This window comes from Rhinolophus ferrumequinum, chromosome 3 (genome assembly GCF_004115265.2).
Source record: "Rhinolophus ferrumequinum isolate MPI-CBG mRhiFer1 chromosome 3, mRhiFer1_v1.p, whole genome shotgun sequence".
Classification (NCBI taxonomy): Eukaryota; Metazoa; Chordata; class Mammalia; order Chiroptera; family Rhinolophidae; genus Rhinolophus; species Rhinolophus ferrumequinum.
The window spans coordinates 88,444,777-88,471,481 of NC_046286.1; the positions used below are offsets into that span (position 1 = coordinate 88,444,777).

At 39.3% G+C, this 26,705-nt stretch overlaps 1 protein-coding gene across 6 annotated transcripts in view; it reads left to right on the top strand.

Moving 5' to 3' along the window:
* Nucleotides 1-26,705, top strand: part of PHACTR2 (phosphatase and actin regulator 2) — a 230,057-nt gene that overhangs the window by 172,259 nt on the left and 31,093 nt on the right. For 3 of the 6 annotated variants that reach the window (XM_033097869.1, XM_033097886.1, XM_033097877.1), the window contains exons 3-8: nt 2,709-2,789; nt 7,513-7,671; nt 13,200-13,439; nt 17,306-17,828; nt 23,164-23,366; nt 25,080-25,236. In XM_033097869.1, coding sequence (XP_032953760.1) covers nt 2,709-2,789; nt 7,513-7,671; nt 13,200-13,439; nt 17,306-17,828; nt 23,164-23,366; nt 25,080-25,236 — 1,363 coding nt within the window. The remainder of the gene's footprint in view (nt 1-2,708; nt 2,790-7,512; nt 7,672-13,199; nt 13,440-17,305; nt 17,829-23,163; nt 23,367-25,079; nt 25,237-26,705) is intronic. The other 3 variants (XM_033097894.1, XM_033097913.1, XM_033097904.1) reach the window with 2 other exon arrangements.

The following is a 26,705-nucleotide window of genomic DNA, read 5'->3' on the forward strand; positions in this document are numbered from 1 at the left end:
CAGAAAACTTAAGACTAAAATTAAAGCATCTTCTGGGATCCAGGCAGGAAAAGCAAAAGCAAACACGGGATATGTTCTGGGCTCTCCGATGATTTTTTTTCGTGCAAGAATGAAAACTTTTGAAGGTGCCCAGAGCAGAGATTACAGAATGGCCTTGATTAATGATACTGGATCCCACAGCATTTGAGCTGGATGAGTCGTCCTTTAGGAATCATTGACTCTTGTCCCTCCACTTACAGATAATGGATCAGAACTGGAACTGGAAGAGACTGCCCAGTTGTCACACAACTGGTTGTGGAAGTTCTGGTACTAGAATCCAAGACTCCTGACAACCATTTTGTGTTTTCGGCCACTTGACAGAAACAACAAACAATTGAAGGTTCTATTTCCTAAGAGCAAGGGGCAGACAGCTACAATGACTGTATTCTGAACTGGCAGCGCATTTGGTTTCCCAGAATGTGGCCTGATCCCCCAGAGCCAGTGGCACTTGCCCTTGCAATTGCCACCTGCATCCTCAAACTTAGGGCAGCACAGCGTGAAATGTCTGTGCCCACCCTCCAAGAGTGGAGGCTGAGACGATTGCGGTAAGAGGTCTGTCTCCCCGTAGAGCCCCAGTCAAGCATGAATGAGTTCGGACAGTGCTGGGGAGACTGCCGTGGTCAGGGTCAGTCCTTCTAAGCACCTGTACGACAATCTCAGCACTGCCCGACAGTGTGACCTGCCCGACAGTGTGACCTGCCCGACAGTGTGATCGAGGCGTTGTTGTCTGGCTTCCTGTGCTGACAGGGGTTCTCTCCTCTTTGACATAAATCTGAGCAACGTGAAACTATGTTTAAATAACAACATTCTTTTTCCATAAAAGAACTGCCATGAGAGAATAGTTCCTGCTGCCCTCCCCGCCCCCCACACACACACCCAGTTAACTTTGTCCATTGAAATCACCAGCATTTAAGTGAGATCTGGTTACTTGCCTCTATTAGGAGGGTGGAGAGCAGGAGTGGGCACGTAATCCAAAGGAAGAGGAGAGGGTTTTCTGTATGTCTCTCCATTTGAACCAATACAATGTTAATTATCATTCTTTTGACTCTTCATTTATTTACTTACTCATTTTCTTGTTTGTTTACATTCTGATCCTATCACAATAAAAAATGTTTGACAGAACTTAGAACAAAGACCACATCTGCTGCAAATAAAATAAAAATAAAGTCAGGTTGCTGAGAGGGGCAAAACCAATTTCGCCCATGGATTGTCATAGAAAATCCGTGTTATATATTAAGTTTTACTCTGACCTTCCTGGCAACCGGCATTGAAAAGGAAACACACAATTCCTAGTTATCAGAAAGGGAAAAAAAATTCCAACTGCTTCAAGAGAGACTAAGTGTTGCAATTTGGGGCTCATGGCATTACCAAACACTTATAGAGGACTTTCCGGTGCTTAAGACAAAGTTCCCAGCCCAAGTACACCCCCTCTCTTGCTCTTTGTCTTCAAAGTGTCCTTGCTTCAGGCCATCTGATGCCCACCCCCAGAAAAAAAACAAAAAAAAACCCAAATATGTTCATAGTGTTATCATGAGCTCTGTATGTTTCAGGGCATGGCTTAGGGTAATGGGGTTTAATTTTGGTCTCGAAATTATGTTGTCCAGGGCGTCCAGGATTTGCAGATGAGGACACGAGTTGGAACTGTAGGGAGGGTCAGGATCCAATCCTGCAGTGGCTACCCTGTCTCTACCAACGTACCTTTCCTTCTCCCCAAATAACTCTAAGCCACCTTGTCTGGCCCTTTTTTGCTGTGTCAAGGTGCTTTCTTTCAACAGGGCATCCGGAGAGAAGAGAGTTCTGCAGAATACACTTTGGGGAATGTTGGCTCAAAGGATTAGTAGATGACATGACCATGTATTAATTTCACAACCCTTCTTGGGCTCTGGAAGTGGGGAATGAAGTTTGCAGTCACATTGACATAGAGTTCAGGAACTGATATTATACACATATAAGATAAATGGAAAAAGCCGCACTCTGAGCTCCTAAGCTCCATTCTGAAGTTGTAACTGGAATGTAGATTCTCCCAGAAGAAGGAAGCAGTGTCGACATTCCCATCCCATTATATGCCTGTGAAAGCATGAATTGACTCCATTCTCCTAAGACGTGGGATATATCAGAGGATATACCAGAACACCCTAAAATTTGCGAGAATGGCAAGGAAAAGAGTTACTAGAAATCAGATGTGTTGGACTTTTGCAATAGATGGTGTGAGAGAGAAAACACAAGAAAAGTACTTCCTTCTCTCTGGGTTACCTGAATATTTACTGAAAATTTGTTTCTAATGTAAGCATATGTATCCTCTACATACATTTCATGTTCATAGGAAACCTATGTTTTAGAATGCATTGTTACTAAAGAAAGGAATATTTCAAAGTCAGAAGTAGTCTTGTGCTCTGTAGTTGATGTGAAATAATTTGTCTGGATTCTTGGCCAAACATCATCATTTGAAAGACCAGGCGCAGTGGCTGGGTTTCAGATCACAGGTTGGAGTCAGGGCCCTCGTCCTAATTGTGTTGACTCGCATCACGTGATTTGCTAGACAACTTGAAAAACTGGGGTTTGAGCCCTCAAGTGAACAGAATGAATATGCTCAATTCTACGTGGAACGTTTTTCATATTTATTTTAAGCAATGACTTGATTCTTACTTGTGCTTGTTCTTTTTTAAAAGTATTAGAAAGGAAGATATCCACAAGACAAAGTAGAGAGGAGCTGATACGAAGGGGAGTTCTTAAGGAGTTGCCTGATCAAGGTGAGGAAATTAATTATACATTTAAAATAATTTGATCCTTCATCCTTTGCTCTTTCATTTTCTTTTGAAATTTAAGATGATCATGGTCTTTGGGAGATAAAGCCGTGAGTACCGCACCCCGAGAATCTTGCTTTAGTTCAGAATGCCTTTGTGAACTGCAGAGAATCTAAGGTCTTCTAGGAAAGAATTTCAATGACCTTTTTTTGGTGAGTCCTTCACCATGTGTCACTCTAAACCTAAAGCTCTACAAAGGTACACTGTAGCTAGAGATACAGATAAGATGCAAATGCTTCCATGATTCCTCTATTCTTGAGCTTCAGTCTTTCTATACAAGTTAACTCAATTGTTTGAGTAAATGCAAAGTTTTAGCTTGGCTCCTGCCTTGGTTTCTTAAGTCTACCAGTGAAAGAAAAGAGAGACAACGTACCTCTCTTGTACTTTATAATACACTCAAATATGCAATCAATAAGGCATGAATGGGCAAATTAAATTAATCTGCTTTATGCAGTCTCTCAAGTAATTTTCAATATTGTTCTCTTTTTTTATTTCTTTGAGTCTACTTGTCTCTCACCTTTTCACTAACACTTAGTATTTCCAAGTATTTTTTCTTCCTACGTCTAATCTTCTTCCCTTTTTTCTCTATCCTCCCAAGGGGGAATCTTGCTCAATAGACAAGGTTTAGGGAGAAACGAGAGAAACCCTCAAAAGAAGACACCAAGATTGGTTATTTCTCCAAATAAGTAATAGCAAATAACTTTCACTGCTCCCACTACTATTGAAACTAAAGAAAATTTTTGTTGTAGCATTGTTGATTTACTTCATCCCTTACCCTACCCCCAAACATTTACTGGGGTGAATTATTGTTATTGTACTTTTATGGGAACAAATGAAATGCCATTAAATATAGGAATTGAAATAATTGTACTTCTCTTTTCCTGATATATGTTCCTTGCAAAGAACTTAACATCTTTTGGCATTCACTACTTAATAAATCACTTGATACCCTTTTTCCAACATGTGAGTAATTCCAGAGTGGAGCTAGGAAATGCTTTCCTATGTTACTCCTGCTTCAAAGAAAACAAGGAAGTCTGGAGTGAATGCTACCATTTTTCTTGAGCCCTTACAATTTTAGGTATTTTACTGCACCTTCTGGCCTATTATACTTTTTTCACTCCATTTGATGGATGAATTTTATGTCTTCCCTAATTTTCTATTACCTTGAAGCTATTTATTTCCTGTCTGGAACTTTTGAAAATAAAAAATGCACATCCCTAACTTTTTTTTTTTTTTTTTTACTTGAAGGTCGGCTTACAGTGTCAAACTTGTCTCCTCTGTAATCTCTCTGGAAGCACTAGAGAAATTACAAATCCACTGAAAGCTGAATGATGCACAGTCATCTTTATGGGATGGGCCACTGCACTTCTTTGGTTTCCTTTATTTGGAAATATTTTAAAGAAGGGGGAAAACAATGAGGAAATTTATGATTGAAACTGTTAATGAGTATTAGAGATTAAAGGCCCCTTTTTTTTATCCAGTTAAAAGGTGTAGCTACAAAAGAGTTTACTTTTTCTAAAAACAAGTGGCAATTGTCAATCTAAAGAAATGCTTAGTATTGTTTCATTTTTATTCTGCCTAATCTATTTAAACTATTTGCATGATGGGTTACAATTTCATATACTTATTTCCCCAAAACATCTGACCTATTTGACCTTTTTATTTAACTTTTGCAAACTAACATTAAAGGTTTTAAAACATAAAAGGACAAAACAATTTTTAACCCAAACATAATGTAATAGGTTTAATGTTTGGGAACTCATAAATTAGTGAATTTCACTTTCCACCTTTTGCATGGTCTCTAGAAACCACTATAGAAATTACCTAATATTTCAATGGCCCCAGGGATACCTGTTGTATATAGAGTCCTTCCCCTTTTCAGTCAAGGGCTGGAGAAAATATTTTTCTGTCATTTTTCCAAAAACAATTATCTTGAGAATTTCGATCTGTTTTCAGCTCTAGCCAGAGACTGGAAGCTGCTGTGCTTGGTGACAGCCTCCTCTCTTCTGCCAATGAGGATTCATTCTTTGCTTTGATCTTCTTAACCTTGCCTTAGCTCTTGACAGTGCTTGTCAATTACGCCCTTTATGCAGGGAGCCAGGTAGACTTTTTAAATCTTTCCAGCTACCCTGGGTTTGACCTCGTCCCATCTCCCCCTTACCCTCCGTCCTAGCTATTATTATTATTATTATTATTCTTTTTAGATTATCTTTTTTCATACCAAAGTCTAACTTGAGTCTAAAAATTCTTCTTTCCTGAGAAGCCCATAGTTTAGTCCAAGCTCAATCTTTATATTCTGGTTCTTTCCTTCCATCTTTTCGCTTAACTTAAACAGGAAGGCACATGGATGTTTTTGCCTGCCCACCAGCCTCCTTTTCTTTTCTCTCCTGGTATATTTTTTAACCTTCTCATGAGTCACTCACCTTTTGTTCATATATGATTTTCTCCTCGTCTCTGTTCTGGGTTAACTATATCCCAGATACACCTGTTTACCAGAAAGAGGGAACCCTCGAATACTCTCACGCTCCTTATTTAACCAGTTATTTCTGTGTGTGCTTTATCTCCTGGTTTACTTTAATCTCATGACTCAGTTTCTAAGTTTTTCCTTTGCATGCAAATGCCCCTGTAAGACTTGGCCTGGGCCTCTTGCTGTAACCTGCAGTCTAGCTCAGCATCTTCTTTTTCCTTCCTTTGCTAAGCTTCTGTTTTAATTACATACTTAAACTATATCAAGGACTTAACTTGTTTTAATTCTAAAGTGATATACAAAACTAGAAAACCTTCTCAATCCCACACCAATTAATTATTAGTAACTAATTCTCCTGTTTTGTTCTTGAATTCCAAAATGTTTCCTTTTTCTGCAGTTATTTTCATATGCACTAACTTTATTTCATACCTCAAAGTATCTTTTCACATTGTCGACTATTATCTCTATTATGTGATATTCCAGTTTCTTCTTGTGCCTGAACTATTTCATTTCCTTTCTAGCTTTTTTGTTCCGAAATTTAGAAATCAATTATTCAACCTTCTAAGGAATTTTAATATAATACTGGTTAAAATAGAATTGTCATTAACATGACTTTGACATATTTTTATTACCAAGTAAAGTCATAGAAAACCAAGATAAATTTATATTTGGGTACCTGAAAACTGAGGAATTTTACGTAAAGAAGTGGTTTTCCATTTTGTTGGGCATTTTCAATTGTTACATTAGTTTTTATTTTTCCTGAGTCTAATATCTGGACATTATATTGTGTCTCCCCTCACTCTATTTTTTCTTTTTAATAGCAAATTTCTTGGGCTCCAATAATGAGAACTAAGAATATTTGGTTTCTTTTCATTTGACATATACTCTTTAAAAAAGTATTACTTTAATTTTCCTTTTATTGAAATAGTTAAGATATAGTTGTAATGGCATTGCCTTCAATTATTGTCTGTTCTACTTTTACGCAAGAATCAGATTATAGGTTCTTGGAAAGGTATATGACTAAGCAACAACTGCTTTTGCATTTTGGGCATGATACAATTTTATATGTATTTTACTTACTAAATTGTCATGCTTGTTTTTTGTCAAGAAGGCCTGTGGATTTTTTTGAGCCAAAGCCATGCAATTATACGAGTATTTAATGAAAATTTTGAAGATGGTCTGTGTTTTATCATGGTTGCCAAAATAAGATTGACCAAAATTGCATGTAACAGCTCTAAGTATGCATTTCTTCAAGTTTTCTAAGTAAAAACTTCAATTCGTTAATTTTTCTTTCACAATGGTAGCAAAGCCCCTTAAAATTTTCCAGATATGAACTAGGGTTAATCTTTTCAAGCATTTTGGTTGTTGAATTAAGAGTTTCTGCAAAATCTCTTTCACTTCAGAAACTCCTAGGAATTACGAAATTTCAGGGGTTAAAATTAGTTATTTAGATGTAGATACATGAGAAATTTTATTTTCAGTTGTAATTTTTAAAAATTCCTCTGTAATTACTGTTTTCTACATGTTGTTTTTCCTAATGTTTTCAAATTAGTTTTAGACCAACTTGAAGACTCTTTGGTCAGTTATATATAACAATTTCCTGTGTACATTTTAATCTTTTAAATATATGAGAAAATTGAAATACACTTAGTCTTGCTACCATCTTTCCCCGAAGGTAGAGTAGCAATTATATTACTGTGTAAAGTTAGCATAGCATATAAGAAATATTTTGGAGATGATAGTGCTTGGAAATTTTCATATTTTCCCACTAATCGTTTGTGTATGTAATTACATTTCATGTTATTTGTGTATCTGCATTCACCTTGTGTTTTTGGTGCTTGTTAAAATGTTTATTCCATTTTTCAGATTACTCCTTTACCATTCAGAGACTCCTAAATACTGACTTCAGCAAAACCTGTGTACAAAACGAGAGGGGGATATTTCATAATTAGGATAATCATTCCTATGTGTTGAAATGGCACCTGGATATCCCTTCCATGGCTGCTTTCCCCCAAGACTAAGGATTTTCTAGCTCTTTTGTTTGAATGACTGATTTAGTAAAACATGGTGAAACAGTACAGGATGTATTTGATTCCCAGGGCCTGAAACATGAACCTGAGCCCTACGGTCCGAGTAACTGGAAAACTGGGTTTTAAGAAAGCCATCAAATTAGACATCTAGGTGTTTCTTTCCCTATTTTAGATGGAGATGTAACAGTTAACTTTGAAAATTCAAACGGGCACATGATACCCATCGGAGAGGAATCTACCCGAGAGGAAAATGTAGTAAAATCTGAAGAAGGTAATGGCTCTGTAGCTGAAAAAACACCACCTCTGGAGGAAAAGGCAGAAGATAAGAAAGGTAAAATCAAGAGAAACCCCTTATTCTTTTACTTCGATGCAACTCAGTGTTGAGAATCAGCTCTTAGGCTCCACATAGTAACCTTAAGACCAGTAGAGAAGAGATTTGTGAACACAAAGAGGAGAGAAATGATAACTACTGAAGAAAAATTGGATGATTTCCTCAGGTAGATGCATCCATTTTATAAGCACACCATTTCATTTTTTATTAAAGAGAGCTAATTAATGGTAAGAATCAGAAGGAATGGCCTCGTCAATCATTAGAGATGTCTGGGAATATTATCTTTTCCTTAGGAGCTTTTTTTCTCAATATCTTCTTTTAAAAAAAAAAAAAGCCAGCCGTCAGATATCTTTCTCTGCTGGTTAGAAGTGGCCTCTGTGAGCAGCTCAGCATGGAGGAATATCAAACAAGGTGACTCTTTCAGCCCAGCACTGTCTTTCCAGCTGTGGGAGCTTAGCTGGTGGCATCCACACGCCAAAAACTGTAGGTTCTAGTTCAGATTCTAGACATGTCTGAGAGAGAGATGCAGGAGGAGTTCCCAGAATGCTGGGGATTTTGGTTGCTCTACTGGCCATAGCCTCTGCTCCATGATTTGCCTGTGCAATTGGAAATTTCAAAATGTGCCAGAGGCAATTATACCATTCCCTGAAGGCTTCTTTAGAGACCTCAGTTTCTAGAGTGAATATGCTATGGTAGATTGCATCACTGCAAAATACGTGCCTGTTAAGGGCCACCAGAACATTCACAAGTCCGTGGTCACTGAGTGGTTACATCTCCATACCATTGCTATTATGTGCAGGAGCCTCCAACCTTCATACTTCTGCAACCCTGGACTGAAACTCCCACAGATGATTCCATGCAGCATAGAAATGAATCCTCAGGAAATAGGCTATTTCCTGTTCTATAATGTCTGCCTCAGAGTTGGATGGCAAAAATTTGTCAAACCTAGTTTGGGTTCTGTAGTCATTTTGAGAACTCTTAGAAACTGCTGGAAGCAAACTTCTCTTCCTCTGTTCTTGATCCAAATCCTTCAAAGAAAAATGGAACAAAAGCTCATTTTTACAGACATTGTAACTTCAAATCACCTACTGTGGAAGTTCATAACCTCTTATTATTTGCATAATTAGCAAATAATTGCTAATTTAAATTAGCCTTTAAAAATTTTAAATTAGCCTTTTAAATTAGCCTTTAAAAATTTTAGAAGCCTCTATTAATAATCTGTTGGAAGTTTATTGTTTTGCTTTATTCAATATTAAGGACAGTGTTATGGGGCTTCACTTAGTTTGTTCCATTGAAGGACTCTGGCTAAGCTTAATGAATACTGATTACAAGAAATTGACTAATATTTTAATGATAATAGTCCTGGAACATAAAGAGAAACACACCTAAATAGAGTTTAAAGTGATTCAGTGGAAAGGATTCATGCAAGTAGTGATTTCTTTGTTTTTTTTAAAAAATTCTTTAGTCCAACTGTCCTGTCTCACCAGACTGTTAAATTTCAAATCCATTTGGGGTCTGTGCCTTGTATACCCTTTTCACATTCAAGAGTCACATCCTTCGTTATGTAACAGTACCACGTCTAGTGCTTGTCTGGTCCGTGTGGGGTGTCAGTCATTGGATTGGCCAGACTTCAAAGGAAGCGCGTGTCCCGTATCAACCTAATAAAAAGTTGCTGACAGTTTTATGTTAATTAAACCAGCAGGCCTTGATGTTCTAAAAGATGATGGCAGGCCTCAGAGGTCCATGAATATTTGAGAGATGTTTTTGTTTTCTTATTCTTTACTTAGAATTAGAGAATTAGTACATGCAGTTCTTTTTGGTCAAATAAGGTCCAAGATAGCATCTTGCTTGCCTAGTGTGTACTTGAGATGGAAACGCTGGACATGCTGCCACACACTAATGAGACAGAGTAGCCTCCCTCGTGCTCTGTGGACAGTGCACCCACTGCAGCCACACTGAAACTGAGAGGAAGCTTCTGGTATGGAAGCCAATTCCGGGGAGTGAGAAGAATGTCATTCATAACTCACATCACGTGGTATTATGTTAAATAGAAAATACCTTGTGACCAAAGGTACCATTTATTTCTTTAGAAAGATACCATTTTTGTTCTAAAAAAAACACCCCAAGGTCGCTTTTACCTGTGCTCCTCTTCTGATCTCACTTCTTGTCTGAGCTCACTACCGTGCAAATCCACCATCTGGGTTCTTAATTCAGCCTTTTTTGTGGGAAGCAGTGCTCCCTTTTGTTTGGCATTAAGCAGACTTATCCAAGAGCTTTATTTCATCTATTAATTGGTTATATCTGCAAAACTACACCTCATGCCTTTAAAATCCCAGATGCTTGTATCTCTTTTTAAAGCAGTATGTCAGTACTTTAGTATTTGAAGCATCAGTGTCAAAGAAAACAGAACAAATAGCAAGTGGCCTCCACACTGCTCTGGGGGTAGGTTCTACCTAAGAGTCGTGGGTGTTCCTGTGGCTCCTGAAGGCACCTGATTCTGGACTTAGGATAGTGGTCTTGGGCCTCCTCTGCCCCAACACTGGAGACTTTTCCCCTCAGGCCTTCATGGTTCCTTGTCTCCCCTTATTTGATCACAGTACATGCCCTTCAACATATAAGAGGCAGAAAAACTGATCTGCAATCTATTACATATAGTTTGGCATTAAATAGGAGAAATCTGAAAATTATTTAATATTATTGCTACTGAGTTATTGTTAAGGACTTTCAGTAAAGTAACAAGTGACTTCATGCAATTGTTCCGCACATGGGGAAGACCTTAGTGGGGGCCAGGAAAAGAGTGGTGAATGAGAAATGGCCTTTGCTGTCCAGCAGATCATGACCTACGAGGAGACCAGCATGCAGAAGGCAGTGTAATACAAGATGCCAAGTACTCTGGGAGGCCTGAGTGTGGCAACCCAGGGAGTTTGCAGCAGGGACCAAAACTGGTTCTTAGAGGAAGATACTTCCAAACTGTGATTTGAAGGTGACAAGAGGAAGGCAGTTAGATGAAGGAGAGGACTAGGGGCATATGTGCATTCTAGGCAAGGCGCAGACACATGCAGTTCTCAGGTTTGCGCTAAGTGTTGATGAACTAAACTCCCCATGTGATGGAAGGAGCCAGACCCGGAAGTATAGTAAACAGCTGTCCTCCAGACTAGTGTGTGAAACACAGTGTTGTTATCAAGCCAGAGTGAATAACCTCCTCTTGGAAAGATAATACTCATTGACATCATCAGTTTATGTCTTCGGATCATATGGTAATAATAAAATATATAACTTGACTGAATTCATTACCTCCCAAATAAACTGAAAGAGTTTATTTTCTACTAATGGGTGTTAGTAACTGTCTGCCAATCAGTCATATTCATTGACAAGACGTAATGTTTAAAACATTGTGCTTGGTGGGATATGAAATTCCAGACAAAAGGAGTTTATAATTTAGTCAGAAAAGCACACCCCTTAGGAATCACCGCAGAGTAAACATAGACATTGGCTATGTTGCAAACACACACAGATACTTGGTAGCGTTCACAGACAATTGAGTGGACCATGCTTTTCCAAGAGCCAGCCGAGAGTTTGCATGCAGTGTGTTCATTTCCAACTCAGTAGGGACTGTCATTCCCAAATGTCATGGAGCAAAGTATCTCCTCCTTTCCCAACCCAGAAGCTGGATTCTTTGGGGTATAACTGTAGAATTTAAAACCTTAGGCAGAAAGGAAAAAAGATCCCATAGTGATAGGCCATGAAGGCAGTAGATAAGACATGTGAGGGTTTGTAGTGGAAGGAGAATCACGATAGCAAGTGTTGCCTTTCAGCTTGACTGGCTCTCACCATGGACACTATTGTTGGGCTTGATCTCCACACATGGTATTATGCTAGGGGCTAATCTTACAAAGAATAGGAGAAAAAATTATTTAAAGAATGGGTTTCTGCCCTACATCAAAAGATTGGACCATCAATACCTATTTATATGTTTTATATTAAAATGTTTTAGGTGTGCATTGACTTGCATTGTTCTCAACCGTAACTGACTTGTCATTAAGTAACCTGGTTAAAACCGGGTAGGTCAGGAGAGTCACTAGTGATTTAGTTAGGGAGACACAATGGATAAACAGAAAGGTAAACACACAAATTAGCCTCTGTTACATGTTGAATTAGTCGCTATGATCAAGTTCCGATGCAGGAGGAGTCAGTCACCTTGGACTATAGTGACCTGGGTGGGTTTCATGACTGAGGGAGGATAAAAGAAAAGTTTTGTTGGCTACCTACCATAACTTATCATATTTGTGGTGGTTATATATGTGAATTGAGGGAGATGTATTAGAAAAAAAGCAAAGTCCTCACTTCACATTGACTAGGATAAGAAATGAAATGAAGGAAGTAATAAAATGTGGTGCATTCTAATATTAAAACCCTTTCTTGGCCATTCATTCATTAGGGAGTGTATATACAGTGAAAGTTTAGTCTTGTCTTAACACTGTCTTGTGTTTTTTTATTGTGCTCCATTTTTAAAGAAAAGTTGCTTAGCTCTTTGGACCAGAACTGTATTTTAATTTATTTTAATTTCAATCAGCCACTATCAGAAAAAATACGGATGTGACTATATGAATGAACATTCATCATCCCCACTTTCAGTAATGAGAAGCTAATACTATTTCCCTTCCACTTAGGTAAAACCTTGTGAGAGGCTTTTGTTCTTAGGTATGAATTTTTAAAAAAACTGAATTTTCACGTTTGTCTTTTCAAAATTGTTACTTGTGTTTACATTACAAAACAAGTTTGAGATATATCTATCTGTGCCTTCTGTACCTACAGTTGTGACACCGAAGAAGTCAGAGGAAGTTACTGGAAAACAGGAAGGTGCCCTACTGGACTGGGAGAGCTTGAGAAAATTTTAATGGTAGAAAATAGTTTACTCTTCAGGGCATTGTGCTGCTTGTAAGAGATTCTACAGAGTCTCCCTTAGCTTCGAAAATTACTGATTTTTTGACTTGAAAGAGACAGAGCACAAATCCCTTTCAGGATGATGGTGTTTGAGTTCTCAGAGAAAGTCCCTTAGAGGGGACGAAGGTAACTGAATCCAGTCACTGCCTCGTGGTCGGTCTTCACCCTATGGCGGTGTATGTGGTGTGCTGATCGGCCACTCTCAAGGGCCCTTCAGTTTTGTTAAATGTAATTTAGCACTCATGCCCACGTCACCATCCAGCAACCACCATTTCAAGGCTGGTATCACTTCACTCCGTGACAGACATGTAAACTCATCCTCAGCATAACTTCATCAAAGGAACTTGTGCAGCCCTGTCTTATCACAGGCATGATTAGTGTACCCGGACAACACACCCCAGTTTGGCCCTCAGCCTTTGCTCTTAGCCCAAACTTCGTTCTCTCTCTGGTGCACAACTCCACACTGGTTCCAAGGGGCCAAACAGCCGCATGTTTGTATATCACTGTCGCCATATGTCTCGCTCCTCCTATTTATATGGTGTGTGTCTGTATCAGTCTGCTTCTGTTCACTTTCTCATTTATAGAGAACACTGAAAACCACTCTGAAACACCGGCAGCTCCCGCTCCGCCTCCTTCAACTCTTCCTAAGCCTAAACCCAAACCTAAGCCCAAAAAACCACCCGTGCTTCCAAAAGGGGCTGCGGCTGGGTCCAGCCCTAAGGGTGACGAAGCGCCTACTATTAAAAAACATACCAAGGCTCCTGGTAAGCAGGCCCCCATCCCTCCACCCAAGCCAACAAGCCGAAACACGAGCCGAGAGGCCGGTGAGTATGCCCCCGGGGGCTTAAGTCTAGGGTGCTCAGCTCTGGGAGTGGGAGGGGGAGCTCATTGCTTCTTCTAGGCATGATTGTCTTTTTGTTGTCTGGTGTCTTAGGACGGAACACCAGTGGATTCAGCTTTGACACAGAGAATGCCCAAGAGAATCCTTTGTTGCTATCTCTACCAAAGGAAAGTCAACCAGTTGATTAGTTGACCTCATTAGTTTTGGGTGAATAGACCTCTTTCATCCTGAGTATGCACTATCTGCACAAGAACCAGTAGTAAAACACAGAGAGTAGTGTCCCGGATGAATGGCAGTGATCTGATAGGACATTGCTGAGACATCGACTGGCCTTCTGCCTCTTTGAGTTGGTGGGTGGCTTTTTGGCTTGGGTTTTCTTTCAAAATGTCTTAAGTTTGCACATAGGAATGTGGTGTTTATATCTTTGACATATTTGCTGGCTGTCAATGTCTTAAATCTGTCTGCATACCTCGTCATTTCTCAGTAGAGGTGTGCATTATTAGCTGACAAAGTGTTCACATCACTTTGTTCAGCTCCACCCCACCATTCTCTATCAAGCCACTATTATTTCAGCAGAGTTGAAAGTTACAGACTCAGTGTTCCCCCCTGCCCCTCCCCCCCCACTTCCCTTCACCCCGCAAACGAAAGACCTCAATTTGTCATAAGGGAAAGCATCCTAGTGGTGTGGCTACAGGTCATTATTGCAAATCACCAAGAGATGTTTTGGTGACTTACAGTAGCTGCAAGTGATGTACATCCAGCTTTCCTATCAAATCAGATATGCTTAACCCAAAGTGGAGCTCCTTTCTCCCAGTGAAGTGGAATGAAGAGGCCTACCTTGTCATCCACCTTTTAGAAGACATTAATCAAAGTACACATGCTGGGTGGCTTTTTTCCATTACTACGTGCATAAAAAGTCTCCTGTGTTATAGCAAACCTTATTTCCCCTAAAATCAGCAGCAACTTTCTCACAGGTGACTACCAGGGTTTGCCGTGGTATTGATCTTTTCCATACCCATAGAACTCAGATTTAGAGAATGGCTTATGACAGACCTCTGAATGTAAACAGTGTCTCTCTCCCTGTGTTCCTCTCTTCTGCCTTTGACCTTGAGTGTCTGGGTCTCTTCTAATACAGTCTCAAGTGAAATGTCTCAGAGTGCTGTGCGAACAGCGCCGTTTGGCCATTTTGTCAGAGACCAAGTGCCCTCACATGTCACTGTCCATTCTTGTCGGTGTTTGTGTTTTTCCAGACTGCTTAGGATAGGCTAGAATCAGTGCTTCAAATGAAGCAGGCACCAATCCACTTCTTAAAGAAAAGCCCCAAACTATCCCCTGTCCTGGGGAATTAAGACCCTGCCTTGCACAGACTTTCCCACTTCCATGTCCCACATGGTAGCGGCTCACTATTGACTCAGCTTGGATTCTTGTCTTACTTCTCTCAGTAAGTAATGCCAGGGCCGGGTACAACTTCCATGAAAGATTTTTGAGTTATTTCCAGGTATTTTACTTGAAGATTTACTTATAGACTCATGATGTTCCTAAGCAAATAGTACAGTCATGTTGTTAACTGTATTAAAAAAGGCCTGACTGGCCCATAGTGTGTCTAAGAATGTTGCTATTCTCGAGGCTACTACAGAGGAACGGGTTGCATTGAAGTATGCCAACACGCCCATTGTGCAAGGAGCCTTTTATCAAATATTGATGACACTCCATCAGAATCCAACTGATAATCCATTTGTAACCGTTTAGAACTTTCTGCATGGTAACATTTCATTTGAATAATGTTGACCTTCTGGATTCACTTCAAATGCAACTCTTGGTTTTCAGTCAGATGTTTTAAGTTCTTTTAAAAAATCTATCCGTTACAATGGTCCTTCCTTTATTACTTAATTAGTATGGACCTCCATACAACCAGATATCTGTTTGGCACATTCCGCTGTTTTGCCCATGAAATAAGGCAACATCTTCTATATTTTTCTTGTTTCTTTACCATATTATGCACTGCATTGACAATAAAAGTACTTAACTGAGGAGAGGTGACATTTATTTTTTAGTCATGGTCTTAATTCAAGGTGACATCAGCGACATGATTGATTTCAGCAAAGTCCTGTCATTTTTAGAAAATACTTAAAGAAAATTGCAATAACATGGCGTGAATTTGCACTTCGGGCTTTGAAAAAATTGTCCTTTTCCTTAAGGCAGGCTAAAGTTAACTTTGCTATCGGAAAAGAGTTTTCTCAAAAAAATATATATATATACATATATATATATTTATACATATATATACACACATATATATATTAGAGTTAGAATTAATATGTAGAAGGAATTCTGTTCAATCTATTTAAGAAAATAATTGACCATTTTTAGACCTAAAATCCTTAGCATCTTCATTGTGAAAAATAAGTTTAGAATGAACTTAGACTGTAGGCCTAATACGTTTGTCTTTTATAAGCAAGTGAAGATTGTTAACTTCAAAAAAGTAATATTAACCCCAGCCAGCCACAGGCAAGCTGTTACTAGAACCAGAGTCTATAAAGAGAGAACTATTTTAAAAAAGTGATATTACTAGGCGCAGACTTGCAGGAAGAGAATTCTAGTTATTGTGTATATCTAAAATAATAAATCCTCAAGCTACAGAGAGTTCTTTTAAGCCTGGATCTTGTCACAAAGTGAGACTGGCTTCTTATATTAAACTTGATGAAGTCTTGCATCTCATTGTCTATTCCTTATTTCTTCTTCATGTCTTGACCCCCACAACTGACTTCAATACATTTATAACCAGAGGTAAGTTACAATAACATCTGTATGCATTGTAGGATGGCTTCCAAATACTAACAAGATTATTTTCTGATAGCTCTGTGGAAGATAGTTAAACCCCTCATGAAAAAAGAAGGGCCATACAATTAGGAGAAATTTGTAGGTCACAAAGGTCCAGAAACAAAAGTGTATTCTCCTAAGCGTTTAGATGTATTTTCTAAGATGATAGAAAGAAAAGAAGAGCTAACCTTTCTTGTTTTCCTGAAAGTGGATTGGCTGAAGTAGGCAAATGCCACAGCCATCTTCAGTTGAAGACCTTCTACGAACAGAAGCCGTGTCCATGTCAAAAGAGCTGAGAATGATACTCTTTCCCTTCAGATTATCAAATGTATCCATGTAGACATTTTTTTGTAGAAAAGAATTTTCTGCCTTTTGATGTTTTGAAGGGGACTTGTCTTTTGTATGTGGCCATGTGTTTTCACTCTGTCCCAGGCCACTACAGATGGAGGTATGAGCCAGCATGGCTGCTCTCTGGAGCCATGGGGACAGCTGGTTTGGAGTTCATTCTTTTAGCAGTAAGATGAGTAGATTTGCTTTGGACCCAGGAAATTGCTGGTGGTATCATACCCTGGGCCTCTTATAAATGTGGGCAACGCTGTTTGCAGGAAGTCAGCATAGAACATGTATAACTGGTGATGAACCCAACTTTGTACTATACCCAGAGAGCTCCCTGTGCCTGTCCTCTACACAAGATAATGTCCCTTCTTTGGAGCGTACAGGGACTTTTTCAGGTGACCCATCAGACAAGTTGAGGATTTCCTTTTGCCTGGCCCAGCTAAAGACTAGAGGAAGGAGAAAACCGAGGACTCTGTCCCTTAGGGTTTTGCTTCAAACATCACTTGCTCCCTCCTAGATTGGAGGCAGGGAGGGGCCAGAAAACAAAACCATTTTCATTATTAGCCTATTTTATTCATTTATTCAACACATTTTAAAATTTTAAAGGGAATGTTGTCGTTGACAGTTGCGATTCAGTTTATTTTGAAAGTGTTGTCTTCTTTGACTTTTAATGCAAAAATCTCTCTATTTTAGCTGGTTCCTCTCATTCAAAAAAAACAACTGGCTCCAAAACATCAGCTTCGCCATCTACTTCTTCCACCTCATCTCGTCCCAAAGCTTCAAAGGAGACCGTTTCTAACAAAACAGGGACGGTGGGAATCACAAAGGGCAAGAAAAAAACTGGCAAGCAGCCAACGTCTCAACCATCCTCCGATGCAACCACTTCTGGCACGTCCGAGCCTTCGGAGACCAGGGGGGAGAGTCTCCAAATGGAGCAGACTGTCCCTGGGACCGAGGAGCTGACCACAGGCAAATCCAAGTCGGCAGTCCCTCCACCGCCTGTGGCCCCTCCACCTCCTCCCCCGGCACCCTCTCTTGCTCTGGAGGAGCAGTGCATTGTTGCTTCTGACACCCCTGTTGTCCTGGTCAGCAACGGAGACGACCTGCCCGTTCCTGCCTTAGACCCAAGTCAGCTTCTCTGGACTGAAGAGCCAACAAAAAGAACCACTGTCCACTCAGGCACTGGCTTAAGTGTTAACAGAGAAACTGCAAAATGGTGAGTCGGGGTCCAAACCCCATATGCCTTCTGCATTCCTTGTGAAGCTGAGTACTAAAGATCACTAAACCACTCTACTGGAAATGAAGGAACCTACTTCGTTTTTATAATTAAATCTAGTGAATGTTAGATAAATACTCACGTCATCCAACCATTGGTTTTTCATAGCCCTGCCCCAGGAATTCCACCGGCTCCAGGAGAGAATGACATTGGTCCTACTGATAGATCCACTTCGGATCCATGGTTTTCAAGTATTAATACATTTAGAGCCTACTTCTTCACTGCTTAGCAGTTCTTTTTCTTTTCCCCAGACAGTTCCCTTCTCTTTCCTTGTAGTGGTTATTTTAAGTTTTACCACTTGTGTCCAGATTGCTCACCCACTCCTGCCTACCTTCATCTCAGCAAGTTATTTAGCCTTCTCCTTCTCCAAGAAAATAAAGACCATCATGAAAGAGCTCTTTCACATTTCAACTCCTTTCCTCCAGCCTTAGAGCACTCACTTTCTGCTTCATTAGTTCCCCAATGAGCTCATGTTATCTCCTCTGTGAAGCCTTTCAGTGCTCATCAAGACAGAATTGGCTATTGCATCCACTATACTCTGAGAGCCCTTTTTTCCTACCCGGGGGACAAAACTAACCAACATGTCTTATTTTCTTCTGTATCCCCAGCAACCAATACAGAAGGTGGTATGCCACAGACATGCCATCGTCTCGTCGCCCAAGTCAGAAACCTGTATCTCATCCTAGGATCCTCATTGTCCTTCGTTCCCTGCTTATAATCGTTAACAAAATCCTATAAATATAAGCCATGTTAGCTCTCCTGTCCCACAGGTAGGAAGGGAGGGCTGTCAGAGTATAGTAAATGCCCTAACCAGTTCTATCTAGGGAAGGCTTAGACCTTTTCAATGCAGCCTGTTCTCTCCTGTTTCTAAGAATAAAACCAAATTCACTTTTCAAATCATTTAATTTAATATTTCCTCTTTCAAAATATCTTTGTCTTATTAGACTTAAAAAATTTAGCACATTAATTGATTTGGATCAAGAGACTAAAAGATCAACTTTAATTATTCAATTGCTGATAATAATAACCTTCATTTATTAAATACGTATTTAATGTCATGATCTGTCAGTTATTGAATTCACATAAGTCTTCCCTGAAATATTTCTGTTTAATAAATTAGAAAATGGATGCTGAGAGAGGTAAAGTAATTTGCCCAAGACTACCCAGTTAGTAAGTGGCAGAGCCAGGATGCAGATGCAAATTGCACACTAAATTCTGTGCTCTAATTTTATGAATTTCCAAAGTAGTTGTTTCCACTTCTGCAATTTCTTTTGTGTTTGTTTCCTGGGCGGTTTTTCTTTGTTTGTTTTTATCAGCTAGAGCACCATCATTCTAAGGAAAGCCAAAGACAGATAAATAGATGTTAAGTTGCAAATTACTTTTTTTGTTTGACATTTTAATAAATGCTATGGGAAAAGAAGATATTGAAATGAATAGTTATACATATGACTTCGTTCATATATGGCATATAAAGCTGAAAGTAAAAAAAGAACAAGACAAACAAAGAAAAAAATCTCAGACAATGGTTTAATGGTTACCAGAGGGTAAGGAAGTTTGGGGTGGTAGAAGAGGAAAAAGGGGGTCAGATATGTGGTGATGTAATATAGAAATGTACACTTGAAACCTATATAATTTTACTCACCAATGTCACCCCAATAAATGTAGTAAGTAAAGAAATGGTTATAGTATCCCTAATACTTCAGCGCGTAGCAAACGTCTTCATTTATTTATAGTGCGTGTTTTCCAGCATGCAATCAATTCCATCCTTTAGACCTAAACAGCTATTCTTTCAGCATATATTTTTGCTTGCTATCTGTGTGCTGGGCGCTGTACTAAGCACCAAAGATAAAAACTGAGCAAGACGTTATAGTTAACATTCGTTTTTAACCAAAATAATGTCCAACATGCCCAGGAAGTATAAATGTTTAAGATAGGCCTGAATTTAATAGATTGAGTATATGGGTTTATTGTTGAATATATGAAAGAACAAGGTGCAACATATAAAGTAATTCCTTAGATGATCTTAAGCACAGAGAGAGCCTATATCCAAAGTGATCTCACTCTGTCCAGTCCACTTCCACAAACATTTAGTGAGGACACCGTATTGGTGCTACATGCTGAGGGCTAAATACCAGTCTTCTGCCCGTTTGTGCAGGATTGTCAGACAGAAGAGGCGAGCACCTCTTCTCCGTTTCCACTGGGCTAGGACTGTGATCAGAGCGAGAGAGCTTAGGACATAATTAGATACTGAGGTATTTATAATAGATTTTCCTATCACTCTGGGTAACCAGCAGGCGTTCCTAGAAGAAGGCTTAGAGATTTGCTTTTCTGTATATTCAAGATAAAAAGTTTAAATTACAGTTCATCCCATAGGGATGGTTTGTGTTTGCTCTTGAGTTAATGAGCCTGGAATAAATAGTCTCAAATTTCCTTCCAAATCTTTTGTTCTGTTTTTTAGTGGATATTTGAATTCGAATTTCTAGCTCTTAGTCACTTGCTTTACTTAGAACACTCCCCCAGTTATATGTCTAGTCAACGAATGTGTGAAAATGCTGTCATCTTATGAAAAGGCTTCTGTTTGGAATACAAACATCAAAACAAGTGGCCATGTGCAAAAATATTGACCTCTATTCACATATTACAGGGTAGTAATGATTTGGTAGATTTCTATTTATTGGCAGCTTCATCAGTAACGTGTATGTCTGGTATAATTTAAGGCAGAAACTAATAAGTCCATCCAGAGCCCATATCCAAAAGGGACTTGACTCTGTTTACTCCATTTCCACAAACATTGATGGAGTGCACTGTATTGCCCAATGTACCCTGGAACCTTAGAGAAGTGTAACAAACAAGTCGTGAATTAATTGATACAAATTTGGAGTATAATATTTAACATTAAATATAACCCATGTTATAATATTAATGACTTATAATATCAAGTATAAATAAAATATAATATAGCATAACATTTAATAGGTAAACTAAGAGTCTTAAGGCTGGGTTCTATAATAGACTGCAATTGTTTCCATAGTTGGGCAACTCATGGCTTCCCAGGTTCCACGAACTATAAATTATCTGCCCTCCTTATATTATAGGACAGTTGTAAGTTGTAATTGTAGGCAGAAGTCTTTGAAAACTGCAAAATATTATAAAATACAAATGATATGGTTAAAATAATAATTGATAGCATAATAGATTAATGAGCAGTGACATGAACAAATACCAGGGCTCAACCTTGAAGTATCTTTTGTTCTGCTCTTCAGAATGTGTTATTAATTGGCATATCTCTGAAACATGCTGTGGACACCCACAATGCCAAACTGTTCAAACCAGAATGGCCTCTAGTGGCAATTGACTAGAAATCAAGACTGGAAAAGTATTTTTCATAAAATAGATGTTCTCTTATTTAAAATGAGATTTCATACTGTGGAAACCATATGGCAGTTGCTCAAGAAGTTAAACATGGAGATACCGTATGATCCGTGCAATTCCACTTTTGTGTATATAGGTCATAAAAATGAAAGCATATACTCGAACAGATATTTGTACACTGATATTCATTGGAGCATTATTCACAATAACCAAAAGGTGGAAACAACCCAAGTGTCCTTCAGCTGATAAATGGATAAATAAAATGTGGCATCTACATACAATGGCATATTATTCAGCCTTAAAAAGGAAGGAAATTCTGGCACGTGCTTACACCATGGATGAACCTTGAAGACATGTTAAGTGAAGTAGGTCAGACACATGAGGACAAATGTATCATTTCCTTTATGTGAAACACCTAAAATAGTAGAATTCATAGAGATAAAGTAGAATGGTAGCTGCCGAGGGCTGGGGGAGGAAGAAGGGGGAGTTATTGTTTAATGGGTGCAGAGTTTGGGGAAGCTGGAAAAAGTTCTGGAGTAGATGGTAGTGTTGATTGCATAACAGTGTGAATGTACTTAATGCCACTGAACTGTATACTTAAAAATGATTAAAATGGTAAGTTTTATGCTATATATATTTTACACAATAAAAGGTAAAATTTCATAGTTCCCCACCTGAAAACAAGTATTTTGGCTGTTGGATTTCTCTAATATGCGAAAAATAGAGAATTTTGAGGCACAATGTAGAATTTTTCAATACCTCAGATTCTGACAAAATTTACCTGTTTTTTTGTGTGTTTTTTTTTAATACAAAGAACTGGTTTTTGGCTTTTTTTAGTTAGTGAGAACAGCAAGCACATGTTTTGCACTAAACAGTCTTTCAGAAGTGTGACATCCAAATTTAGATTCTTCTATTTATATCAGAAAGCAATTTGAGGACCTTCTGTATTTTAAAATGAAGATTATATTGTTTTGATATAATGTGTTTTTATGTGTATCTTTTATTCTAAGTCTGTGAAAGTTGGCAAGCTTTGTATATTTATAGTAACTTTAAACCAGAGACTCTTAACAAGCTAAACAATAGAAAATGATTGCATCCTTATGCATTACTTTTCTTCTAAAGAGTCCATTTAACTTTCACACTTTCCATCTGATATTATTCATATGTTCTGTGACAGGCAGGTTAACAAATGGGAGAACTTAACCGCAGAGAGGATACATAACTTTTTACTGTTAACCCATTGGCTGTGATGAAAATAGGATTAATTCATATATCAGTTAAATAATATGTACTTTTCTATGTTATCACCCTCCTAGGTGTTGGGTTGCAAAACAGTATGAGTCCTTCTTGTCCAGCAACTTGGGCATTTGGGAAAGCAGACAAGTGAATGGTGGCTGAGGTGCAGTATGCCAACTGCTCCAATGGGGTTTTCTTCAGGTCACCTTGGGAGCAGGGCAATGGGGCAAGAAGCTAGTCTGAAGGCCTGTGACAGATTCCTAAAGGAGCTGAGGCTTTTGCTGACAGACTTGATGGATAAATAGGAGTTACAGGTCAAAGAAAAGTACAAAGTCAGATAGATACTCAGGTGCTGCTAGCCCGTTGTTCTTTCTACTAAACACCCGTTGCTACAGGAAAATTAATTTGCAAAATATAGTTTTACCATATTCATGTACTAACGATATCAGACACCATCTAGTCCATCCTTTTCATTTTACAGATGACGAATCTAAAATAGAATTAAGTAACACAGTCCTATGTAGTCTATGTAGCTGGCCTATGTCTATTTTCTCCTTTCACCAGCCTGAAGGATGCTGAGGAAACCAGCGCTTCTCATGGTGTTGGTGTTGCCCTGGAGGGTTGCTCTGCGTTTCACACCACCCCTGTGTTTCTGTGCCATTAACAGTTTCAGAACCAAAGACGAAGTGGGAAAGGCAGCCCCGCAGCTCCTGGCTCCTGGGCTGATGGGAGACTCTTCCGAATCCTTCAGTGCCTCGGAGGATGAAGGCCAAAGGGAGTACCGGGCCAATGACTCGGACTCCGATGGGCCTATCTTGTACACAGATGACGACGACGAAGAGGATGAGGACGAGGATGGCAGTGGAGAAAGTAAGACTTTGTTCCAAGAGGTAGGGAGGACAGTGGGTGGTGGACAAAAGCCATTGCATTTTGGAAAGAACAAAAGCCAGATAATCTGATGGTCTCTTTACCCTCATATTCCTTGTCAAATTAGAAATGTGTATGTCCTAAGGTTTAGCTTCTGATGACAGGCCATGCCAAAGACGATTCCACAGGGAGTGGTAAGGGGAAGGCAGCCCTTCATGTACGTGCATGAGGCAGATACGCACATTTGTATTTGTACAGAGTCAAAGCTTTCTCATGACAGGCTTTTCTCAGGATGCTCAACAAAGGCCCTGCCCCCAGGACCTTTCTTTCTTTTTTTTTAAAAGAGTTTATTGGGGAAGGAGAACAGGACTTTATTGGGGAACAGTGTGTACTTCCAGGCCTTTTTTTTTTTTTTTCCAAGGCAAGCTGTTGTCCTTTCAATCCTAGTTGTGGAGGGTGCCGTTCAGCTTCAAGTTGTTGTCCTTTCAGTCTTAGTTGTGGAGGGCGCAGCTCAGCTCCAGGTCCAATTGCCAGTTGCTAGTTACAGGGGGCGCAGCCCACCATCCCTTGCGGGAGTCGAAATGGCAACCTTGTGGTTGAGAGGATATGCTCCCACCAACTGAGCCATCCGGGAGCTCAGTGGCAGCTCAGCTCAAGGTGCCGTGTTCAATCTTAGTTGCAGGGGGTGCTGCCACCATCCCATGCGGGACTCGAGGAATTGAACTCGTAACCTTGTCGTAGAGAGCCCACTGGCCCATGTGGGAATCAAACCAGCAGCCTTCAGAGTTAGGAGCATGGATGGAGCTCTAACCGACTGAGCCACCGGGCCGGCTCCCCCAGGACCTTTCTTGAATAAAGAGCATCAGTGCAGGATTCCCTGAATTACTCATTGGAGATGTTTGAGAGTTTCTCTTATTTTTATGCTGGGGTTTAAAAGAAATGGGAGTGAGGACTTAGTCAAGAATGACAAATACCTTTTAAGAATTAACCCCTCATCCACAATAAGTATGCCTTCTAGGAAGCACTGATAGCAGTGGATAAAGCCAACTGTTTATGTATAACCTAGGAAAACTGGAAAGTGCTATTTTAAGAAAAAATCTGAGCAGGATGACTTGGGAGGAATTCATTGTGGAATTGAATTTATAGATTATGAAAAGGTATTAGTATATTAATGCTTAAGCATCAGTTTGTACTGAAGAACAAAAACAAAAAGTCATTACCCATCTTGTCTGTGGAGACGTCATCAATTCTAGGGTAATTTAGGATTAAAATATTAGTATCAAAGGTAGCCTTTTACAGTGTGGTTTCTGAGTAGAGGAAAAGGAAGACAAGGATTTAGTGTACAGTATAAGTAAAGGAGCTAAGTTTTTAAGACTTGAAAAAGAAAAGAAAGAAAGGGCATTATGCAATCCTGATGTGCCATCACAGCAAAATAAACTTCAGATACCGCTTTCCAAATGATGAGGTGATACTTACAAGTTTTTCATGGTACCCTAACATTTTTTCAGAACATTTAAAAAAAACAGTTCTCCAGTTTTCCAAAGTGAACTACATCCAACTAAAAACTTCTTTTCCTTAGGTTAATTAAAATTCCACTCTTGCATGTGGACAAAGAATTTGGTCTGGACTCTGTTGAAAGTCCATGCCACCTGTAACTTGAGTGCCTCTTGCTGAAAAAGCCTCTTTCTCTCCATTTCTGCCTTTTCCAATCCTCAGGTGCTTTGGCAAGTAAAATCCGACGAAGGGATACTCTTGCTATCAAACTTGGCAACAGACCATCTAAGAAAGAATTAGAGGACAAAAACATCTTGCAGCGTACATCTGAAGAAGAGAGGCAGGAAATCCGACAACAAATTGGAACCAAGCTAGTCAGGTAATTGCTGAAATGTTAGTACAGCACTGACTAATGCATACTTTTCTCCCTTCTGCAGTTTCCTACCTGAGGTCATTGTGAATGCCTTGTGTAAGAGCACACCTGGCCTATCTGGTCTTTTAAAGTTGGTCGTGGATGGTGAACCACTCAAAGAACCTGTCCTTTGGTCCAGCTAGTCAGTAGCTTTGAGGTCGCTAAAGCCTGATCCAATAGTCAACAAAGTTTTTCTATAAAGCACCTGTTGGTAAAATAGTTTAGGTTTCACGGGCAAGAGGTCTCTGCTGCAGCTATTCAACTGTGCTCTTGTAGCATGAAAGCAGTCATAAACCATACATAAACAAATGAGTGTGGCTATGGTCCAGTAAAATGTTATTCATCAAAGCAGGTGGCAGGCCTAATTCATGGACTGACTAGCGTTCCTATAACTTCCAAGAGGTTCTACCCTGTGGGCTATGAGACTGTAAAAATATTAGTTAGTTTCAAGGACCAGCCCCATCCAAGTCAAGTAATCATAGCCCCCATGCTGAAAGGTCCCCCTTTTAACTTCAAATAAAGGGTCATCTGACTTCTGTTCCTGCCTCCAGCCATTGTAGAATTTCTACTTTTACCACTAGTGGCTTTGGAAGTCCACTGAACGGATGGTTTTCATAGAAATGAGTACTGAATCTCTCATTGTGTATTATCAGCTTAAGCATGTTTAAGCATTAGTTATTTTGTTGACTTCTCTCATTCTGCATAAACAACAGGGTGCATACATTGGGATGTTGGGACTGGGGAACGGTCTGGAATGCCAGAGCAGGATTTGGAGGTGGGAGGAAATTCCTCTCCTCGCTTAGAAGTGGGATACTTCTATGGCTGTGGTGTACCTTCAGGGTTGACGGGTGGGGGCTACAGAAGCCATTGTCTGTTTTATAGATGGAGTGAAGCAGGGGCTTGTGAGGAATAAATGAGATGATACACTGAAGGCATTTTCATGCTGGGATCATAGCAAGCACTTAATGGAATTCAATTTTTTATTTACTTAAATTATTATCATCTCTTAAACCAATAAAAACACTTTTAAAAATTAACCCAATGTTGGCAACTTTATGAGAAAAGGGGACCCGTAGAGTAGATTGCCCTTGTTAAGTGTTTCTGAAGAACAATTTAACAATATGAAAAGAAGAATTATAAAACAGTCTATTTCTTCACATGGTAATTCTGTTTGCAAGCCTATACAAGAGAGAAATAATTCAAAAAGGGAAAGAAAAAAAGAAAACCCCGTATTTTACAAAGGTATTTATTTTAGGCTGTTTATAGCATTGACAAATTAAAACAAACCACACATTCAAAAACAGAGAACTGATGAAGAACATTGTGAGAAGTTGATGCCATGAAATAACCACAGAGCAGGTTATCTAACGGCTTCATCAAGAATTGGATACTCAGAGGTGTATCACAAGGAGGTGATACTTGGGCTTCTGTGGGGA